The sequence below is a fragment of the Pteropus alecto genome, unplaced genomic scaffold (genome assembly GCF_000325575.1).
Source record: "Pteropus alecto unplaced genomic scaffold, ASM32557v1 scaffold45, whole genome shotgun sequence".
Classification (NCBI taxonomy): Eukaryota; Metazoa; Chordata; class Mammalia; order Chiroptera; family Pteropodidae; genus Pteropus; species Pteropus alecto.
In genome coordinates this window covers 12,303,503-12,322,829 of record NW_006442491.1, presented here as the reverse complement: position 1 = coordinate 12,322,829, position 19,327 = coordinate 12,303,503, and the positions used below count along the sequence as shown (strand labels likewise).

The 19,327-nt window shown below is 37.6% G+C and overlaps 1 protein-coding gene across 1 annotated transcript in view; it reads left to right on the top strand.

Moving 5' to 3' along the window:
• The window catches only part of PLCB1 (phospholipase C beta 1), a 618,667-nt gene that overhangs the window by 522,527 nt on the left and 76,813 nt on the right, over positions 1–19,327 (top strand). Inside the window, exons 27-28 of the mRNA XM_006921600.3 lie at positions 4,351–4,531; positions 19,175–19,251. Coding sequence (XP_006921662.1) covers positions 4,351–4,531; positions 19,175–19,251 — 258 coding nt within the window. The remainder of the gene's footprint in view (positions 1–4,350; positions 4,532–19,174; positions 19,252–19,327) is intronic.

Below are 19,327 nucleotides of genomic sequence, written 5' to 3'. Positions count from 1 at the left end.
TATTGCGATCCTTAAGGTGGATGCTGTTAGTGCCCCACTCAGATCCTCTTTATTGTCTTGTACACCCATCTCTGTGGTGAATGTTGGCTGCTAACAGCTCATAGCTTCCCCGGCTCCTGAAAATTGCCCTCAGCCAAAAAGAAGCCCCTCCCAGTACACCGTGCCTCCCCCCGCCCCCCGACTCCGCCAAATACGCAAGTGCTGACCATCTTGACTCAGGGTGAGACCAACTCTGTGGTACAGTTCACACTCCAGAGCTCCCTGTGGAATCAGGCAGAAGCCAAACTCCATTCAAGACCACATCCTTGTTTGGATACTTTCCTTTCCCTTTTGCTGCCCTCACTCCCCTCCTCTTAAGCCCCTTCCTAGTAAATCACATGCACCTGAATCCCTCTCTTGGGCTCTGTAGGGAACCCAAACTTTCTTAAAAAGTTCTGAGTGAAAAAATTGAGTCTTTGAGAAATTTGGTAACATAGTCACAAAGTTAGCAAGTGATGGAGCCACACTGGAATCCAGATATGTTTGACATCAAAGCTCTGTTCTTAAGCTCCAGCTGACTAGGATCAGACAAATATTGCTCTACAAGCAGGTTGCTGCTCCTCCGTGCATCTGTACTTTCGGTTCCGCCATGTCTGTCAGCTCTTACACTCTTTTGTTGCAGAAGTGGAAGCACAGACTATTGAAGAGCTAAAGCAACAGAAATCGTTTGTGAAACTTCAAAAGAAGCACTACAAAGAAATGAAAGATCTGGTTAAGAGACACCACAAGAAAACCACTGACCTTATCAAAGAACACACTACAAAATATAATGAAATTCAGAATGACTACTTGAGAAGGAGAGCAGCTTTAGAAAAGACAGCCAGAAAGGATAGTAAGAAAAAGTAAGTTGAATGAGTAATGTTGGTTTTATGACATGAAGGAAGAGAGTCATTTACATGGATTTTTGATGTTTTGTACCATAGTTTGGATCTATACCACTGCAAGAAGGAAAGTCACCCAACTCCCTCCATTTTCTGTAGCTCTTGTGTTATCTCAGCTCAGTTTTGCCTGTGGACTAAATTTCTTTATTTGACCAAATTCTCAGAATAGATTTTCAGGAAGTCCTACCCTGGAGTTCTAGCCTAAGAGCCCAATACCAATTCTCTGACTTCCCATATTACGGCTGCCAAATTAGTGGGCATGAAATTTTTCCATGTACCTAGAACCTAGTTGAAGAGGCAACTCGTCTTACAGAAAAGAGAAGTCTCAAATATCTTTTGCTGCCCCATCTAAAACCTACAAAGCCCTCTACAGGTAACCCTTGTGTTTGTACCTAGGGGTTCCCCGAAGTCCCATGTACCCAGACTTGCTGGGAAGAAGTATCTCCCATCCATTCATTCGACAAGTATTTATTGAGTGATTACTGTATGCTCCAGAGGACATAGCAATTAACATGACCCACACAATTATCACCTGCAAGTAGCTGATATGGTAATGCAGAAAACTATGTGAGCATGTAAGCTACCTGTTAGTGAACTAAGAGTCAGACAGGTTGTACTATATCCTTCCTTTCAATTTTTAACTGAATAATCTTGTCTCGATGCCAGGTTATAGAGAGAGGTAAGGTGTATTTTTTATATCCATATTGTGACACATGATTTAACATGTGCTTAACTTAAAAGCGCAATCAAAAGCCAGTACTTGGATTTTAAAAATCAACTAAATCATCATTTCTCAGAACTGGAGCAGTTTTAGAAGCTGCCTAGGTGTAATTTTGTCACTTCTTCAGGGAAGAAGCTGAAAGTTAAAGGCATTGACATTTACCCACAAGTACACACACAGTTCCAGTAAAGCTTGGCCTAACACTTCTCCTAAATTTGTATTTTAGTGATATGTGTGAAGTCATTTGTGTATTCACATATTTATTTACTTAGAAGTCATATCATGCAAACTTCCAGCAGAATGTTGAAGTAACATCATAGAAGATGTGTGTAAAAATCCTACGAAAATAGAAAAAGAAAAACAACGCACATATACATACACACAGACCAAATGGCTACCAGCTATTTAGACCTGCTGTCCAATACGGGAGTCACTAGCCACATGTGACTACTGAGCCCTTGGAAAATGGCTCATAGAAATTAAAATGTGCTCTAAGTATAAAATACATACCAGATTTCAAAGACTTCACTAAAAAAAGAAAAGAATAAATAATAGCTCATATTTTTATTTGGATTTACATTGACTTCATTTTATTTGCATGTTGAATGAGATTCGGGGTGTATTAGGTTATATAAAATATATTATTAAATTAATTTCACTCATTTCTTTTTAATTTTCAAGGTAACTGCTAAAAATTTTTAATCACATATGTAGAAAAAAAATCAAATACACGGACTCATGTTATATTTCTACTGGACAGCACCAAACATTTAATGTAATTTCTGTCCTTGAACACTGAATTTAGCTCTTAGCTTCTGAGAAGAGGAAATGTGGGTTAGACAATTCTCCTTATCTGATTAAAGGAAACTGGCTTGCTTTTCCAAGAGAGACAAACATTTTCCCAGTATTAAATTATGAAAGAATTCATCTCATGGCTCTTATACAGCAACATTAGGCAACGGGGAATGTTTTCAACTCTGTTTATACAGAAGATACAGAAACATTGTTCCCTTGGTTATTTTTTATACTGCCCCTCAAAAATCAAACAAAAATCCCTAAGCATCTAGTATCAAAAGAAATTTTTCTTTATGAGGCAAAACCACTGAGGTCCCATGCCCTTTGATCACCTTAAAATCCTGAAAATACCTCAGAGTTATAAATGGGCATCATGTTCGTTAGATGAGTTTTTTATTCAAATATCCATCATCTTAACTGAGCTTTCCACACAATAAGAAGAGCAGATCATTTAAGGATAGTTTCTGTCCAGAGACTGGCGTACAGTGATTCTGTGTTGCACTTAAGAGCGTAGACTTTGCCCTTTCTTATATGTCTGCCCTTGGTGAGCTACACTGCTGCCCTCTGTACTGTGTCCTTAGGCATTGTTTCATTGAGACTCAGTTTTTTCAGATGTCAACTAGAGGTGGTCATACCCACCTCTGGGTTGTTGTGAAAGCCAAAGAGTGCGTAGCCCATGCTGAGTGGTCAACAATGAGTTGTCTCTGCTGTAGTGGTTGTGACTCATTGTTCTGGCTATACTGACTTCCTGCTACAAAAGATGATAAATGAATTTCATGTTCGCACCTCGGTGGAGGTCATCTCAGTGATGCCACTCAATTCTGATGGTAATTAAGAAAACTTGTATTCATACCAAGGTGGAGGGCCACCTCCAGGTTGCCATGCGATTCTCGTGTATCGGGATCTGGGTGCCTGGTAAAGTGTTCATTCTCATTTCGCAGCACTGCACATAAAAATGCAAATACAAACATGTGAGGGAATTCTGCATCCCTTATTTGACAAAGTAGGATCCTAACACTGGCTTTAACCAACTGCCTCTCCATGTGGCACCACTGATGCTAGCCTAATTCACATAGAAAACATCAGGAATTTGTGCCACCTGATTCTAAGAGACGTCTTCTACCTGTTCTACTTGACTGCAAGGTAAAAACGTAGAAACAGAATCTGATGTGCTGGATATCTTAGGTGGTTTAGTTTTATTTTTTTCTTCTTCAGAGGTTTCCATGTAAATGAAAAGAGCAGACCTGCTTTTGTTTCCCGTTCCCAATACTGTCTTCTTAACAAAACTGGAAGGAATCACACCATATGTTTTAACACAATAAGAAGTTAGTGAGAATTGCTTTGATTTATTTCAACATTAGTCCTAAACTTCTAAATATCTGTTAAATAGAATATGTTGGCTGGGAGGGTTTGCCAGCACATGTTGTCTGCACATCCTGTTTTCAATCCACATCATCCAAATGCAAAACACAGCACCTCTTCAACTCCCCCAACAGATTTCAGTCAATGCAGAGTCTGCTGAAGCTGTCAGAGGAGAAATGTAGCTAGGAATTACATTATACATGCCACCTGCAGTACATAAAAAGATAAAAGATTTAAAAATCTTTAATAGGCACTGTTCTCCCCTTGGGGATTATCAGTCTCTCCACCGGCACCGCCAGAGCCCCAGGCCTCCTGGCTTGCTTTTCTGCCTCTACCTTCTTCTGGAATAACACAGATTTCTCCCATTTTCTGTGTTTGGGGACCCTCTACTGCTAGGATTGTCTTCAGGGTATCAGCCTGTACTTCAAGTGGCTTAGCAAAATATTTATTTTCTAACACAGAGGTCTCTCTAAGAGGAATTCTGGTGAACCACCTTCCCTCCCTCTTACTATGACCTGCATGTTTTTTGAGTCAAGCTCTGTGTTTCTGCAGATCAGAACCCAGCAGCCCTGACCATGGTTCATCGATGATTGAGCAAGATCTTGCTGCCCTGGATGCTGAAATGACCCAAAAGTTAATAGACTTAAAGGACAAGCAACAGCAACAGCTGCTGAATCTTCGACAAGAACAGTATTATAGTGAAAAGTACCAGAAGCGAGAACATATTAAACTGGTATGTGATATAGGTTTGTATGGCTGGAACCCTCTTTTCTATAGAAAACATTTAATGCCCTTGGATAACTTAAAGGAAGACAGCCACAGGTCTGGCTGGCACCTTCCTTTTGCTTCCATACCCAATCATCTTATTTTGATGCTAGTTTATGGAGAGAAGTAAGACACATTTTTTAGATCCATATTCTGACATGTGCTTTAACATGTGCTTAACTTACAAGCACAAATACAATCAAAACATACTATTTGGGTTTTAAAAAGCTACAAAATTATCATTTCTTAAAATTGGAAATTGCATAGTGTTCGTCACATTAATATTTTATAAGCTTCACTATTTTAGCATCTTTACCGCGCTCTTCTCTGTTCCTTAATGAGGCTATGTTTTATAGTTTTTACTTTCACTAACTTATTTTTGAGTTATAATAGTTTTTTGAGAGCTTTGAAATCTCACAAGGAATTAGAAAACACCTTTAAAAAAATTAAGAACATGCTGCAAATACTTTTTTTTGTTGTTGTATCATTGGGCTTTTCAAGAACTAAAAAAACTTACACAGCCCACTCTCCTTTATTTAGGAAAGTCAGTATCTAAATGGCCAACATGGACTGTTATCTACCCAATTACTGAGGCTCCCTATGAAAGGAAATGTCATCATCTGTTAATGATCAGTTTTGTGCTCTAAAATGTATTCTCATGAATTGTAACATTCTCTCTATTGTTGTCAATGCCTAGGCACCTAGGAAAGATGCGATGAATATATGGTGACAGATAAATTAAATGAAACAATCAATAAATGTCCTTGAGAACCAGCTTGTGCCAAAAGCAGAACAAATAAGTAAGCTTAATAGAAATTAAAGTAGTGTCTCCAGAGGAAATGGGTTCTGAGAAGTGTTTGTATGATGTGTCCAATTTTTTTGCTGAAGTCCTGTCCATCTAAGAGAATTCTGAGGCTGTTTTTGCTTGCACATTGGAAATTGGTTGATATGTTAGCCATGAGTGTGTATTAGGCAATTCAGTATAATGCCTTGTTTTAGTACTGGTTCCCCGGTGACAATATGCAAATGAGAAGGCCAAAATCACATCAGGAGCTTATCAAATATCAGATTCCTCTTGATTAATATTGTCAACTTAAGTATGCATCAGGATCACCTAAAGAGTTTGTTAAAACAGATTGTTGGGTCCTACCCTGAATTTCCAATTCAACAGGCCTCTTTTAAGGCTGGTGATGCTGATCCCAGGACCACATTTCAAGACTCACTGCCCCATACCTAAATTGAGACTCAAGGATTTATCTTTAACAAACTCCACATAATTTTGATGGGCCACCTGGCTTGTGAACTACTGAAATAAAATCTAAGCAGTGAAAGATAGGGAGCAGTCAGGTTTGGTATAAGGAAGGAATTATCTTGACAGACCCAAGAAAATGAAAGGGGATTTTAATGGGATATAATGGCTTTGGTACCCAGCTACAACCACTGCTGGGTCTTGGGTATTGGAGAATCTGGCATTCTCCAATACCCCATCCTTAGTACTCCAGAAAATAGTCATCATAAAAAATTTAAATGGCATCATCTATTGAACGATCACCATTAGGCCACACACTGTGCTAAGCCATTTACAGGAATTGTCCAATTTAACCCTCTTTATATATCCACTGGAGTTTGATACTATTGTCAGCCCATTTGGCAGGTTAAAAAATCTTACCCAGAAATTTAGTGACTTTCCCAAAGTTCCACAACTAGAAAGCGGTGCAGTTGGAATTTGAACTTAGTCCTCTGACTCTAGAACCCCTACTTTATTACCATTAAGCAGCTACCTCCACTAATTCAGATTCCAAGCCAAAGTTATCATAATGACCTTACATCTACTTAGAGCACACAGCCAACTCCTTCATTACGATGACTGGGATACTGTGCTTCTCTTTTTTTTCTATTAACAGCTTTATTTCACATATTCACTCAGTTAAAGTGTACAGGTCAATGGTTTTTAAACTGGATTTGGGTTTCCAATAAAGCCTCAGCTCCTTTGAATACACATGTATGGGCCTTCTTTAAGAAGGCTAAGGCCCAAACACCTTGTCTTTAGAATCAAACAAAGTTTATTTTATGGTTATTTGGGGGCATGTACAATTTATACTACACGCCTTTAACTAATTTGTGTACCGGAACTTTATATCAACTCTATTTGTAATAACCAGAAATTGTTCTGCCGGAAATTCTTTTGACTGAAAGGCGTGCAGAAGTGTCAGCTCTATCTTTGGGTGTGGTTCTGAATTTAGGCTAAATTAGACAAATGGAAATGTAATTAAAAATTGAGTAGGCCCAGGTAAAAAGGAATATTTAGGTGACGTGGAAAATTAAACAGAAATTATTTCAGCTCCAAAAATTGCTTTGGGAATTAAATACAAATGTGTTTTGGTTAAGGATCGTACATTTCAAATGCCAGTACCCATGGTTCAAGGATCTAGAAAGAAACCATGACATCGATAAACTCCCTGTTAAATGTTCATTAAAAAATTATTATTTTCAAAACGTTCTGATTGACACTGAAGATAAAGATGAAGAAGACATTATCACTACACATTTAGGGAGCATGTATTATAAACAGTTATATTACCTGTGATAAATGCAATATTAAAGATATCAATAAATCGATATGAAAACACAGTTATAAGAACAATTTGCCTAAATTCTGTAAACTGATAAACACCAAGAGAATATTTTTGAAGGAATTGTTTATATTATCATGGGAGGTATAAAAATGCACACCAAGTGATATAGACTCTACAACTTCAAAGAATTTTTTATACCTGTCCAAAAGGATCTTTATCCTTAAAGCCTTCCATCTAAATAGCTCTGCAGCCTGGTTACTCCAAGTGTAGTACCCCAATCACCTAGAAGCTTGTTAGACATGCAGAGTCCCAGGCCCCATCCAGACATGCTAAATCACGATTTGCATTTTAATAGGAGTCCTGGGTGACTTGTTCCACATTCAAGTTGAAGAAGCATAGTTTCAAAGCCTATGGATCATTATCTTTGCTCAAAATGTATTTTTGGTAAGCCTAAAATTCGTTTTAGTTGAAATGGGCAGTACATCGTGCTCTCCACTATTGACAGCTTGATCATTAATTTAGGTGAGTATCTATTGGTGACAAAGGTACAGGTGCTATGGAAATCACTCCTGTGATTTCTCACCTATATTTGCAATAGCAGAGAATGTTACTTTCAGATAAAGTTGGGTGAAAATAAAGATGTAAGTTCCCCAACCCCATTCCAGTTCCTGCGCTCCTGAAATCTCTCCATAGATATTGTGAGAGTCTGTGGACCCAAATTAAGGACCCTTGTTCCCAGGGAGACCTACAGGGTTGGAGAATTGGCTCTAATTTGTTTATCTGTTTTCATCAGCCACCACAGGTTGACCCTGAGTGTTGCCTATACCATTAGGGTTTGGTTTGAATTTTAAAGTGACTTTGGTAAGTGAAGAAAATTCTTAGGGGATCCCTCTGAGGGTTCTTTATCACTCACAGTAATCAGCCCAGCATCACAATCAAGGCTAAACACTCTCACTTTGCCTAGTGAGAGAGGATTTTCTGTTGCTGTCCGTGGGTCCCTCCTCAATCACAGTTGTGCATGACCCTCCTCCATTTTGTCTTCTTCTTCCTCCTTCTTAGTGGTTTCAATAAAAGATTTTTCTCATTTTTCTCTCACAGTTGTCGCACTCTTTATCCTTTGCAGAGGCTTGTTTTGTTTTTTTTTTGCTTTGCTTCCTACCTTTTCTCCTCTTTCTCATATTTTAAATCTCTCACATGTTCTAATCTTTTTCATTTTTCCCTTCCTTCACCTTGACTTTAACGGCTCATATTCTTCTTATACATCTGCCTGCCTGTCCCACTAGTAATCATTCATGGGCCCCAAACCAGCATCGGTACCTATCCACTTGAGTTCCCAATTCCCTGCCAATCCCACTGTTTCATAGTGAAAGCTCTGGGTGAATACTGATTAGCTGTGAATGGATAGCCCAACAAGATGCGAGTGTGGGTCTTGCGTGAAACATCATCATTTCTGCCTAGTGCTCCCCCACTGAGTAGCTACATGACCACTCTGAACTTTAGTTTTCTCATTTGTTCAATGAAGATAAGAATAATCCTTACTTCATTGAATTGTAAGAAAGGATAATTAGATAGTGTACACAAAACATTGTTTTTACTCAACTTTATTTTTTACAATTGCCTAGGAATTTTTAAGTTCAAATATAAATATGTATTGCAATTTTTGACATCCTGCTGCAGCCTGAGGGAGCTCTTCACCTTCTTTTTGATGATTTCTATCAGCACTATTTGCTATTGCTGCCTGTCTGGGAGCCAACCTTAAATTTTCTTCCTTCTATGGTTGCCCAGCTGAAGTATGTGTGCCAGGAGCAATTGCAGTGTCAGGAAATATCTCTACTATAGTTGGGGTAGTGTTCTCTGTCTTCCTCCAATATTCTGACTTTACCACAGGGTCATTTTTTCTGCAGAAATAAATGACTTAGCTTTCCCAAAAACTTTACAGTCTTTACCAAACAAACAAACAAGAAATAACAAATAAATAAAAGAATTTATTAGTGAAATAAAGAATAAAAAATTGTCAAAATGTGTTCTTGTCAGTTTTCCTGATCATCATTAGATAGCCCTAATAGAGTTCATGTTGTTCTTTGTGTGTGTGTGTGTGTGTGTGTGTGTGTGTGTGTTTAAAAATGATATTGATCTTAAATTCTATTGCTTTAATTATGAGCAAAAATAAGCATATTTCCATATATGTATTGGCCATTGTATTCCTTTTTTCCACAAACTGCCTGTTCACATCTATTGTCTCTTCTTCTGTTGAACTGATTCCTGTTCTTTGGACCCACGTAATTCATACTGTATCTTTTCATTTATTATTTTAGGATGTTGGGCAAGTTAGAGAGTATGAAATATGCTTATATATTCATTCACTCACCAGAAGTATTGAAGGTCTACTGTGGACCTCATACTGGTGGAAGGACTCCATGTGGACCAAGCCCCAATGTGGTCCCTGCCTTCAGGGGCTTAGAGTGGTTAAGAGCACAGTTCCTGAAGTCAAGCCTACTTTATGCCCATCTTTATCAGTTAGCTTTGTTATGTAACACACGCCCTAAGACTTACTGAATTAAAACAAGGACTATTTATTTAGCTCACGGTTCTAGGTATAGCATTTTGAGCTTGATTCACCTGGATGGTTCTTCTGGTCTTGGCTGGGCTCATTTATGTGTCTTTGGTTCAGCTGCCAGTCACCTAGGGGTGCTACTTCTAGAGGTTGGCTGACCATTGCCTGGGTCAACATAGATGACTGATACACATTTCTCACCATCCAGTAGGCTAGCCTGGGCTTGTTCATGAAGAAGTTGGAAAGGTATCCAATTGAGAAGAAGTAGAAGTGGGCAAGTTCTCTTAAGAGGTCTTGTGTCTTCCTCCTTCTTTGGCCAAACCAAAGACTTGCCCAGATTCCAGAGATAGGGAAGTATACTCTATTTCTTGCTTAGAGGAGTTACTAGTTTGGATGTGAGATTCAGTAAAACAATTCATGGAAACTTAACACACTGCCTAGAACATAGCATCATTCTTTACCAAAGGACAATTTGAACAAGATTTAGGGTGAGGAGATATGACTTCCATTTTCAGATATGTAGCTAAAACAGTTCACTTCTTAAGTGTCTGCATTCTCATTTCTAAAATAAAAAGGCTGTACAAGAATGCTTGTTAAGTTTTCCTCTGGCTGTAATGCTAGTTTCACTTAAATTATAGAATACAGAGATGGTCCAACTCTCAAACTTTTTAAAATAATAATTAGGAATTTCAGTTTAAAGCAATACACTTTTTACTTTGGTTTTTCTTTTGTGTATGTGCACAGTTTAAGTCTTAATATATTCTTATGTGCTAATATTGACTATTTAGGTAAGATTGGGGGTGAAAAGTCAATAAATAGAACCCTCCCCAAAGGCAAAGAAAATAATAGTTCTGACTTGTGTCAACTTAAAAAAGCTTAGGGTACAGAAGAGATTCTGCTGAAAGGAAAATTCCAAAATAGAATCCACAAGTCTGATAATTTAGTTTGTGCCCTCTGGAATTACAGGACTCATTGCATTCCATCTGGCAAGTGTAGGATGCTGACATGATATATTTTACATTAAGAAAAAAAGTGGCTGACATGTTGTATTTATCTTCATGAGCAGCTCTTCTGTGTCTAGCTTCCAAATGAACTGTTGAAATATTAAGCCCTTGATTTATTGCTATTTTAGTTACAAACCACAGGGCAAATCATGTCTCTTTTAGCCAGGTCTTCTTTGCAAATTATTTGAACACCTCCAGTTTGAATATGTTTGCTACTTTCTCACTTTTGAGTGATGAATAATATATTTATTTCATTTATTCTAAATTAAATGACCTTGATATCTTTTAGAATTATGAAGTCCCATCCTAAAATTTAGTGGTTTGAGTTTTTTCTTCAGCTGGTTTCATAATATAATTTGTCTTGGTCAAATGCAAACATTTTCTCATTTGCTTTTATTTTAATTATTTCATTCAAGAAACTCGTACTTGCATCATTTGTGATAAAACATCAGCTTTTTGATAACTCTTGCAAGCACCTTCATTAGCATTTATAATTACAAAGGGATAATTCTTTGGTCTGTTATAAATTTTTGCTTAAAGCTATATATGAATCATTTTAAGTGAAACTTCTTTTATCATAAAAATTACCTTTATCATTAAAATGAATATTTCATGGCCATAAACTCATGCTTTTAAAATTATTTTCAGGGTATTTTAAACCATTATTGAATACCAAAAACACTTACACCATGGAATAATATAATTTTATAATTTACCAAAAGAACATTAGAGGTAATTTAGATATTATATTTTACTAGTGAAGAAACAAGCCTCAGAGAATTGAGATGGCAAAGCCCAGGCATCATCTAGATTGATAAACTAGACAGAACAACGAAAGCTCCCTTTATCAAATTTCTTGATTTTTTTTAGAGTTTGAAAATATTTCCAGTCGATAGCTTCATAAAAGTATACCCAAAATATCATTCAAGGGAGTATGTTACATTGATCCATTTACATTCCCAGAAAGCTAAAAAGCTGACATTTACTTTGGCATAATTTAAAAGTGAAAATGTTAAATGTTATGCATTCACGGGGCCAATTTATTGACATCAACTAGGAGTTTTGGTCAGATTTCCACTTTTATTTATTTCTTTGCCCAGCATGAAAAAAAATTCCAAGGATTCTAAACATTTAGATTCAAATAAGAAGCTGTAAATTTTGTTTAGCTATAGAAATTTAAAAATTAATTTTATGATCAAGATAGTTGCCCCTTTGGTCTAAGAATTTCTCCTCCTGAAAGAACAGAGAGCTAGTGGAGAATGTCAGCTCCATGTGGACAGGGCTTGTTGGTCAGCTCACAGTTGGACCACCCACACTAGCATAGTATCTAGTACTGCATAGGTACTCAGTAAATATTGGTTGATGAATGAATGAATATTTCTCAGTTTGAATGGCAAGGTTACATCCCAGTATAAACATCCACCTCGTTTATAAACTGTCAGTAATGTGCTTAGTCCACAGGTCATTACTTAGTTTAGAAGCATCACAACTTAATTCTTTGTAGAAGAAAAACAAATGATTCATGGTGAAAACTCAGAGTGGGTACTTTGACTAGCAGAGCAGAAGGAGATACCTTCTCTAGATATTAGTGGAAGGGGAAGGAAGATGAGTTGTCTGAAGTGAGAACATTCCCTACTTAACTTTTTGCCTATTTCCTAAAATTATCTTTCTTAGAAGAGACTCCAAAGATGCCAATTTCTGTCCACATATTTTTTATCCCTTTTGAGCTACAGTCTAGGAATTATTCTCTTCCATGGAAACCATTATTTCACCCTCAAATGACTAAACCAAGGGAAATTCAGCACAGATTTGAGAACAAGCATGAAATTATATTCCCCTGGGACTTTCCTTTTTCACTCCTTAAAAGGTTTGAAACATTCAACTATGAGTGATAAACAAATAGCAAAATTATTGAAATGTGTCTATTCCTTTGGGCCAGAAAAAAAATCATACTAAAAGTTAAAATTGAATGTTGTTTACTGCATTTCAGTTTACCACATACCCTCTTGTTTTATTTCCTAGGAATTTTAAGCTAATCTTTTCTTCTTTTTTTTCTTTAGTGAGTTTTGTGGTTAATGCATACATGATTGATGGGGTCTTTGAGTAGAGCCTGTCTATTAATAAATACACCAAAAGTGAGTGTACCCTAAAATAATTAAAAAGCATTTCAATTATTGTGTGGAAAATTCCTCTCCTGGGTCATATTTTTACATTTCATGCAATAGAAACCCTGAGCACAAAAAGCAGAGGTTCTTCCATGTTATTTGGGTATAAGGCAGTGAAATTTTTAATTTTATTTCTTTGATAAGGGTTCTCTTGGTTTCAAGTTACAGAAACTCATGATGGACTAACTTAGACAACAAGAGTATATGCTACAAAAATACATAGAGTGGATCACCTAAGAAAAAAATAACTTTCCAAACTGGGGGAAGGGAAAACAAAGAGAAATAGGCACCAGAAATATCTCTCTCTCTCTCTCTCTTTCTTTCTCTCTCTCTCTCTCGCCCCCCTCTCTCTCTGTATGTGTCTATTTTCTCTCTCTCTCTCTCTCTCTCCATTAGTATTATTCTTTTCCAAAGCAGCATATATTCTTAGCCTTGTCAAGAAAATGTAGGCACTGACCCCTTCTAAGTTATATTTCTTTATTCAGTGACAGGTTGGAAAAATCTTGGGGAAATCCATGTTAGGGTCACATGACTGGCCAAGCTTGCGATCTTAGACCAGTCACCTGTGGCCAAAGTCAGGGCATGACTGGTCCAACTTGAATCAATGCCTCCCTGGACCAGTTACCTTGGCCAAGGGATGGCATAAAGAATAGAGCAGCTCCTGTGGGAACCACATGGGGCACAGAGCCAGTTCTCAGAAAGCAGAAGCTTTTCCTGGAGAAGTGGTATTGGGTAGAGAAAACAATAAGTGAACACCATGCTCTCTCTTTTAAGGGTAGGAAAGAGATAAAGTATTGATTTATATATATAACCCCATTGTCAGTTTGACGTAAGTCTGACAATACTGGCATATTATTAACAAAGACGTGATATTAATCATTCTGCTTTTGAGACCTTAAGTCGAGGAAGTTTAAATGAAAACAGTAAATGTTTTAAGGGCAAAATCACGGTAAGAGTGATGGTCTTTTGAAAATATCTGGAAAGAGCAGAATGTTACAGGCAGATGTCTGTTATACAAGAGAGTAGGGGAGACCAACCAAGGCGATCTTAGACAAGAACATTTACACACAGTGGAAGAACATTTACATATGTGTCCTATTAAACACTGAGACGCTGTCCTTTTTAAAAAAACATATGCTTTGGGATTCTAAAGAAACACTTTTTATTAGTTGCATGCAAAAGCTACATTTTAGAAAAGTACACTTGAGTTTCACAATAAGACATTTATTCCTGAGGCAATAAAACTTAGCTTCTTAAATCCCAAGATTATGTAGTTTGGAAAGTATTTCAGATAAGACAGTCCACAGCTTGGACATGATGCTCCATAGCTATCACCAAGGTCATGGGCAGTGTGGTTTCAAAACTTAAAAGATTTTATTCACAATATTTTTGTGTCAATTTTAAGCAAAGCCTGGGGTTCCAAAAATTATTAAGATTAGGAGACTATAGTAGTAGCATAATTTGGGGAGGGGAATAATAAAGTATGTATGTACAAAGGTAAATATCTATAAGGGATATCTTATAGAAAAAGCCAGTTAAGATGCTAAGGCCTGGAGTTATCTGGGCTATCAAAGGGGAGAATCACCAAGGCTGGTTTAGAAAGGAGAGGGACATGGACAAGGGGAGATCTTAGCTGGTCTCTATTCTCTTATCAAAAGCAGTTACAGCAGCATAGTCCAATGGAACTCTCTGCAATCATGGGAATGTTCTATATCAGTGCTGTCTCCCATTCAAATGGAAATATGATCAAGGTAGAAGAATAACATGAGAAAAAGTGTAGAAGCAGGTGTGTGCCTGGACAATTCTGAGAGTAAAATACTGCCTAGTTTATTGGATATGCTGAATGCTAATCGAGAAGGGAAATTTAGAACTGGAGCATAACATAGTTGCTGATAGAGAGTCAGTTAAGGATTTGATACACACAAAAGGGAATAATATTGGGAATGGAGTAGAAGGGCTAGGGAGAGACTGAGGGCAGGAAAGGAATACTTGCCAAGTCTATTCTGAAGTTAATGAAAATCTGCACCAGAATACTGTTAACACAAAGCCATGGGATATGCGGTGACAGAAGAAATTTAAAAATCTCCATGACTCATTAGTGGGGGAAAGTACCCAAGAAGGAACCGAATGATGATATTTAGTGGGAAAATGCAGTGACTTCTTTGGCGAAAGACGACGCTCCCTAAACCTGCTTGTGGAAATGTTAAGATGGTTGTGAGTATCCTCAGGTAGAGTTGGTCAAAGGTAGTTGATGATGCTGAAATAAATTGAAACTCCTAAAAGAGTTAGAGGAGGAGTGACTGTGGAGATTGCTGGAGATACTCTAAATTAAGGAAAGAGAGTTTTGTAAGAGAGTGGTTAAAATCTGGAATGCTTTCAGAAGGATAAAGTCATGATTCCCAAACTGTGGGTAAAAGCACCCTGGGGCACCATGTTGAATTCACAAGGGAATTGTAGGATATTTTACATTTTTTAAAGAAAGGGAGCAACATCTTTTGGGCACTGTGCAAAGTACTACTCTTAAGTTGTTTGGACCTAATTATTTAATAAATAAATGAAACTTATTTTATTTTATTTTATTTTTTTAGCCTAAGAGTGCCATGAAAAAATTAGTGAGATCCTAAGGGTGCTTTGAACTAAGAAAATGTTCGAATTTCTGGAATAAAAGTTAAGTCCTTGAGAAATGACCAATAAGTTTAGTAGTGAAAAAGTTTTTGATTTTGAAAAAGCAAAATCAGGTGAATCCCAGAGGTTGGAGTGGAAGAGAGATGGTGGGGTTGAAGAATGTGAAGGTGGAGCAGTGCAGCTTTGGAAGCAGCAATTAGTTTTCCACTTGGGGGATGGAAATGCAAGGAAGGTCAAGGATGGAACAAAAGTTCAGGGTTCTGGGAGGATAAGGAAAAGAGAAATGTGTTTTTATGCAAAAGGAATGTGTCCAGTGCAGTAGAAAGTTTGAGAAGAGAAAATGAAATGGTGGATTAGGTCCTGCCACAGGTAGGAGAATACAGGTTGAAAAACAAAGGCGAGAATCTTTCTCTAAGAACCTATGATGAGGTCTATTAATACTTGCACATGTGTTTTCCCTTTCAGCTTTCACAACTACCCCAGGAACATTATCTCTGGGTCACGAGTGAGAAAGCTGAGTTTGGAGTAATGGAGAGAGTGCAGATAAAGTTCCAAAGGTCTTTTGAGGCAGAGAAGAGGGAATTTGAGAGGATGTTTTAGTCAGTTTGGGCTGCTATAACAAATGACCATAGATTGAGTGACTTAAACAACAGTTATTTCTCACAATTCTGAAGGCTGAAAGTCCAAGATTAAGACACCTGCAAATTCAATGTCTGGTGAGAGCTCACTTCCTGGTTCATAGATGACTGTCTTCTTACTGTGTCTTCATATGGTTAAAGGAGCTAGGGAGCTCTCTGGGGTCTCTTTTATGAGGGCACTAATCCCATTCACGAGGGCTCCACCTTCATGACCTAATCGCCTCTGCAAAACTCTACCTCCTAACACCATTACATTGGGAGTTAGGATTGCAATATATTAATTTGGGGCGGGGTGGGGTGAGACACAGACACTCAGTCTATAATGGAAGGTTTCTTCTAAATTGTCTTCATTTTTGTCAATAATCTAGACAATGCTTCTCAAACTATAACATGCATAAGTATCTCCTGGGAATCTTCTTAAACTATAGATTTTGACTTCAAGTTGATCTGGGGAAGGAACTGAGAATTTGCATTTCTAATGTGATCCCTGGCAATGCCAATGCTGCTGGTCCATGGGCCACACTTTGAATGGCAAGATCTAGAAAGCCAAGTCATCAGCTCAAAGTTTCTATGATATTGCCTGGTATTTAGTAAGTGCTTAATAAATATGTGTTGGATTGTGGTTAAATTGAACAGTTTAGACAAAGATGTGTATTCTAGGAGCAAGAGAAACGAGAACTAGTTCTTAGAAGAGTAAAGAGCAAGTGCAGATGGTCTGAGATTTAGACAAAGATGTGTATTCTAGGAGCAAGAGAAATGAGAACTAGTTCTTCTATCAAGAGAAATGAGAACTAGAAGAGTAAAGAGCAAGTGCAGATGGTCTGAGGGAGGGGCAAAGAGGAAGGCCAGGGGATGCAGGAGGCAGGGAACTCCTGTGGAACCTTGAGGAAGTGTGGTACTGGCAGTCGTATGGGGACTAAAACCAAATCAAAATAAAAATGAGTGGGTAGAAGGGCTGTGAGATCTCAGGCTCAGTGGCTTCATTGACTGGATATTGACGTTGCTGGGGACGAGGGCAGTGGTGTAAGAAAAGCGGTAAGTGTGACCAGGTTCTGACATAATCAAGAAAATAAGAATATCCTCTGGAGTCAGATGAATAATAGAGATGATCATGGGAACAGAAATATGAATACCATTGAATTCAAAAATGTTGCTGGACGATTTAACAATGGTCTGTATGGATCCCCTCAAAGTATCCAAATCATCCAAGATTTTGAAAATACTGATTCCCAGGCTCTGCCCCTAGACATTTGGAGTTCACAGGCCTAGGAACAGGCCCTGGAATCTGCATTTTTAAGAAGTTGCCCATAAGTATTCTAATGTTGCAGCCAAGGTTGGAGATCCCTGGATAACTCTCTGTAATGCTTTGGGGTGAATGGGGGAAAATAAAGGTCTCTGGGGAAAGAAAGGTACTGAATAGAGGCATTGCAGGATCCTCAAGGAAATTTCCAGAGGCTTTGCACACCAAATTATCATCTAGACAGTTTGATAAATGGCACTACAACACTGTAATATTTCATGATTTCTTTAATTGCGATGGTCATGACCAGGCAATCTCTTTTGAATGATCAAATAGATTTTCTTCTGGCCCAAGCCCCAGTTAATATTTGTTCAGATTTAATCCACTTCACAGATGAATGCATCAGATTTCATGTTCACGTTAAATTAATGTGAATTCTTTATTGTAATCCTGTGAGAAAATTTATCTCTCAACTTTTTTTTTTCTCTTAGATAAGAAGGGGTTTTTATCAAACAATTTCTAAAATCATAATGAAAAGGCAGCATGAGAAAGTGGTGAAGAACATAAGTTTGATTTGTCTGGGTTTGTACCCAGCTCTGTCACTTACTACCGTTGTGGCCCTAAGCCAAGAACTTGAGCCCCGCGTGTCAGTGTTTTCATAAGTAAAATGAAGGTACTAGCACCAACCTGATAAGGCAACTCTTAGAAGTGAATAAACTAATACATTTAAAACTCTTCAAATTGTGCTTTGCATGTATGAATTATCGATGAAAGTTTACGGACATTACAATTATATTGCCTTGTCACTATTGTAGCTACAGCTTATATAAAACTGGTCAATTCACACTGCTATATCTGAGTCTCCATCTCTAGGGAACAGCAGTGCAGCCTTTCATAGGACATCCACACCATCCATTTGGTGTCAAGTAAGAAGGGTTGAGTCCAGTTGCTACTGCTGCCTGAGCAATGGCAGAAGGTTACACCTGGAATAAAGAAAGAGGAGGGATTAGAGGGTAAAATGACCCTCTCGTGATTGACAAGCATTTATTGATCACCTAATGAATGCTAGGAATTGTGCAAAGGGCCAAAGATACGAACACACTGTTGTTGCCCTCTTGAAGCTTGGTTTGATAAGAAAATAGATGCAAGCAAATAAAATAATTGCTTTCATAGTGATCCACTAAAAGTTCAGTGCTAGCACAGAAGAGAATTTCTGATGTCTTTTGGAAGTCAATCACACAACGACACAAACATCGATTTCTAAGATGGGTAACTCCTATCATCCATGAAGCAATTAAACAATGGATGATATAGCTGGAAACCAAGAATTATAATTTACAGTTGATTACAACTCACATTCGTATTATACTCATTTTATTTTAAGCTTTACAGTTCCTCCAAAAGATAAAGGCATTGATAATCTCATTTACAATGAATAAAATGCAGATTTGAAAATGTGGGCCCCTTGATCAAAATCGTAATTTGAATAAGTCATAGAGTGGGGACCAGAATCTGGGTCCACACTGTTAGTCTTTGCACTGAGCCACGCTGCAGTAACTAACTCAATAATCTAAGGAATCCTGTTTAATTAAAAAGAGATAAGAAGAAGAATTTTGTATTAAAACCTAAATAATATGATGGTTTTAAATTATGTCGACATTGCCTGTGTTAGATGTCTGGCAATTCCAACTATTGCTAAACATCAGTGACAGATTTTCTAACTACAGATACTGTTGTTTAGGGGAACAAAGGGAGGGGTGATTTGTTTATGATAATATAAAACAGAACACTGGCATTTTTTTTCTCCAGCTTATTCAAAAACTGACGGATGTTGCTGAAGAATGTCAGAACAATCAGTTAAAGAAGCTTAAAGAAATCTGTGAGAAGTAAGCCTCGATTCTCATTACAATGGACTTGTGTATATAAATGTATTAAACACAACTACACACTTTTGATTTGCCT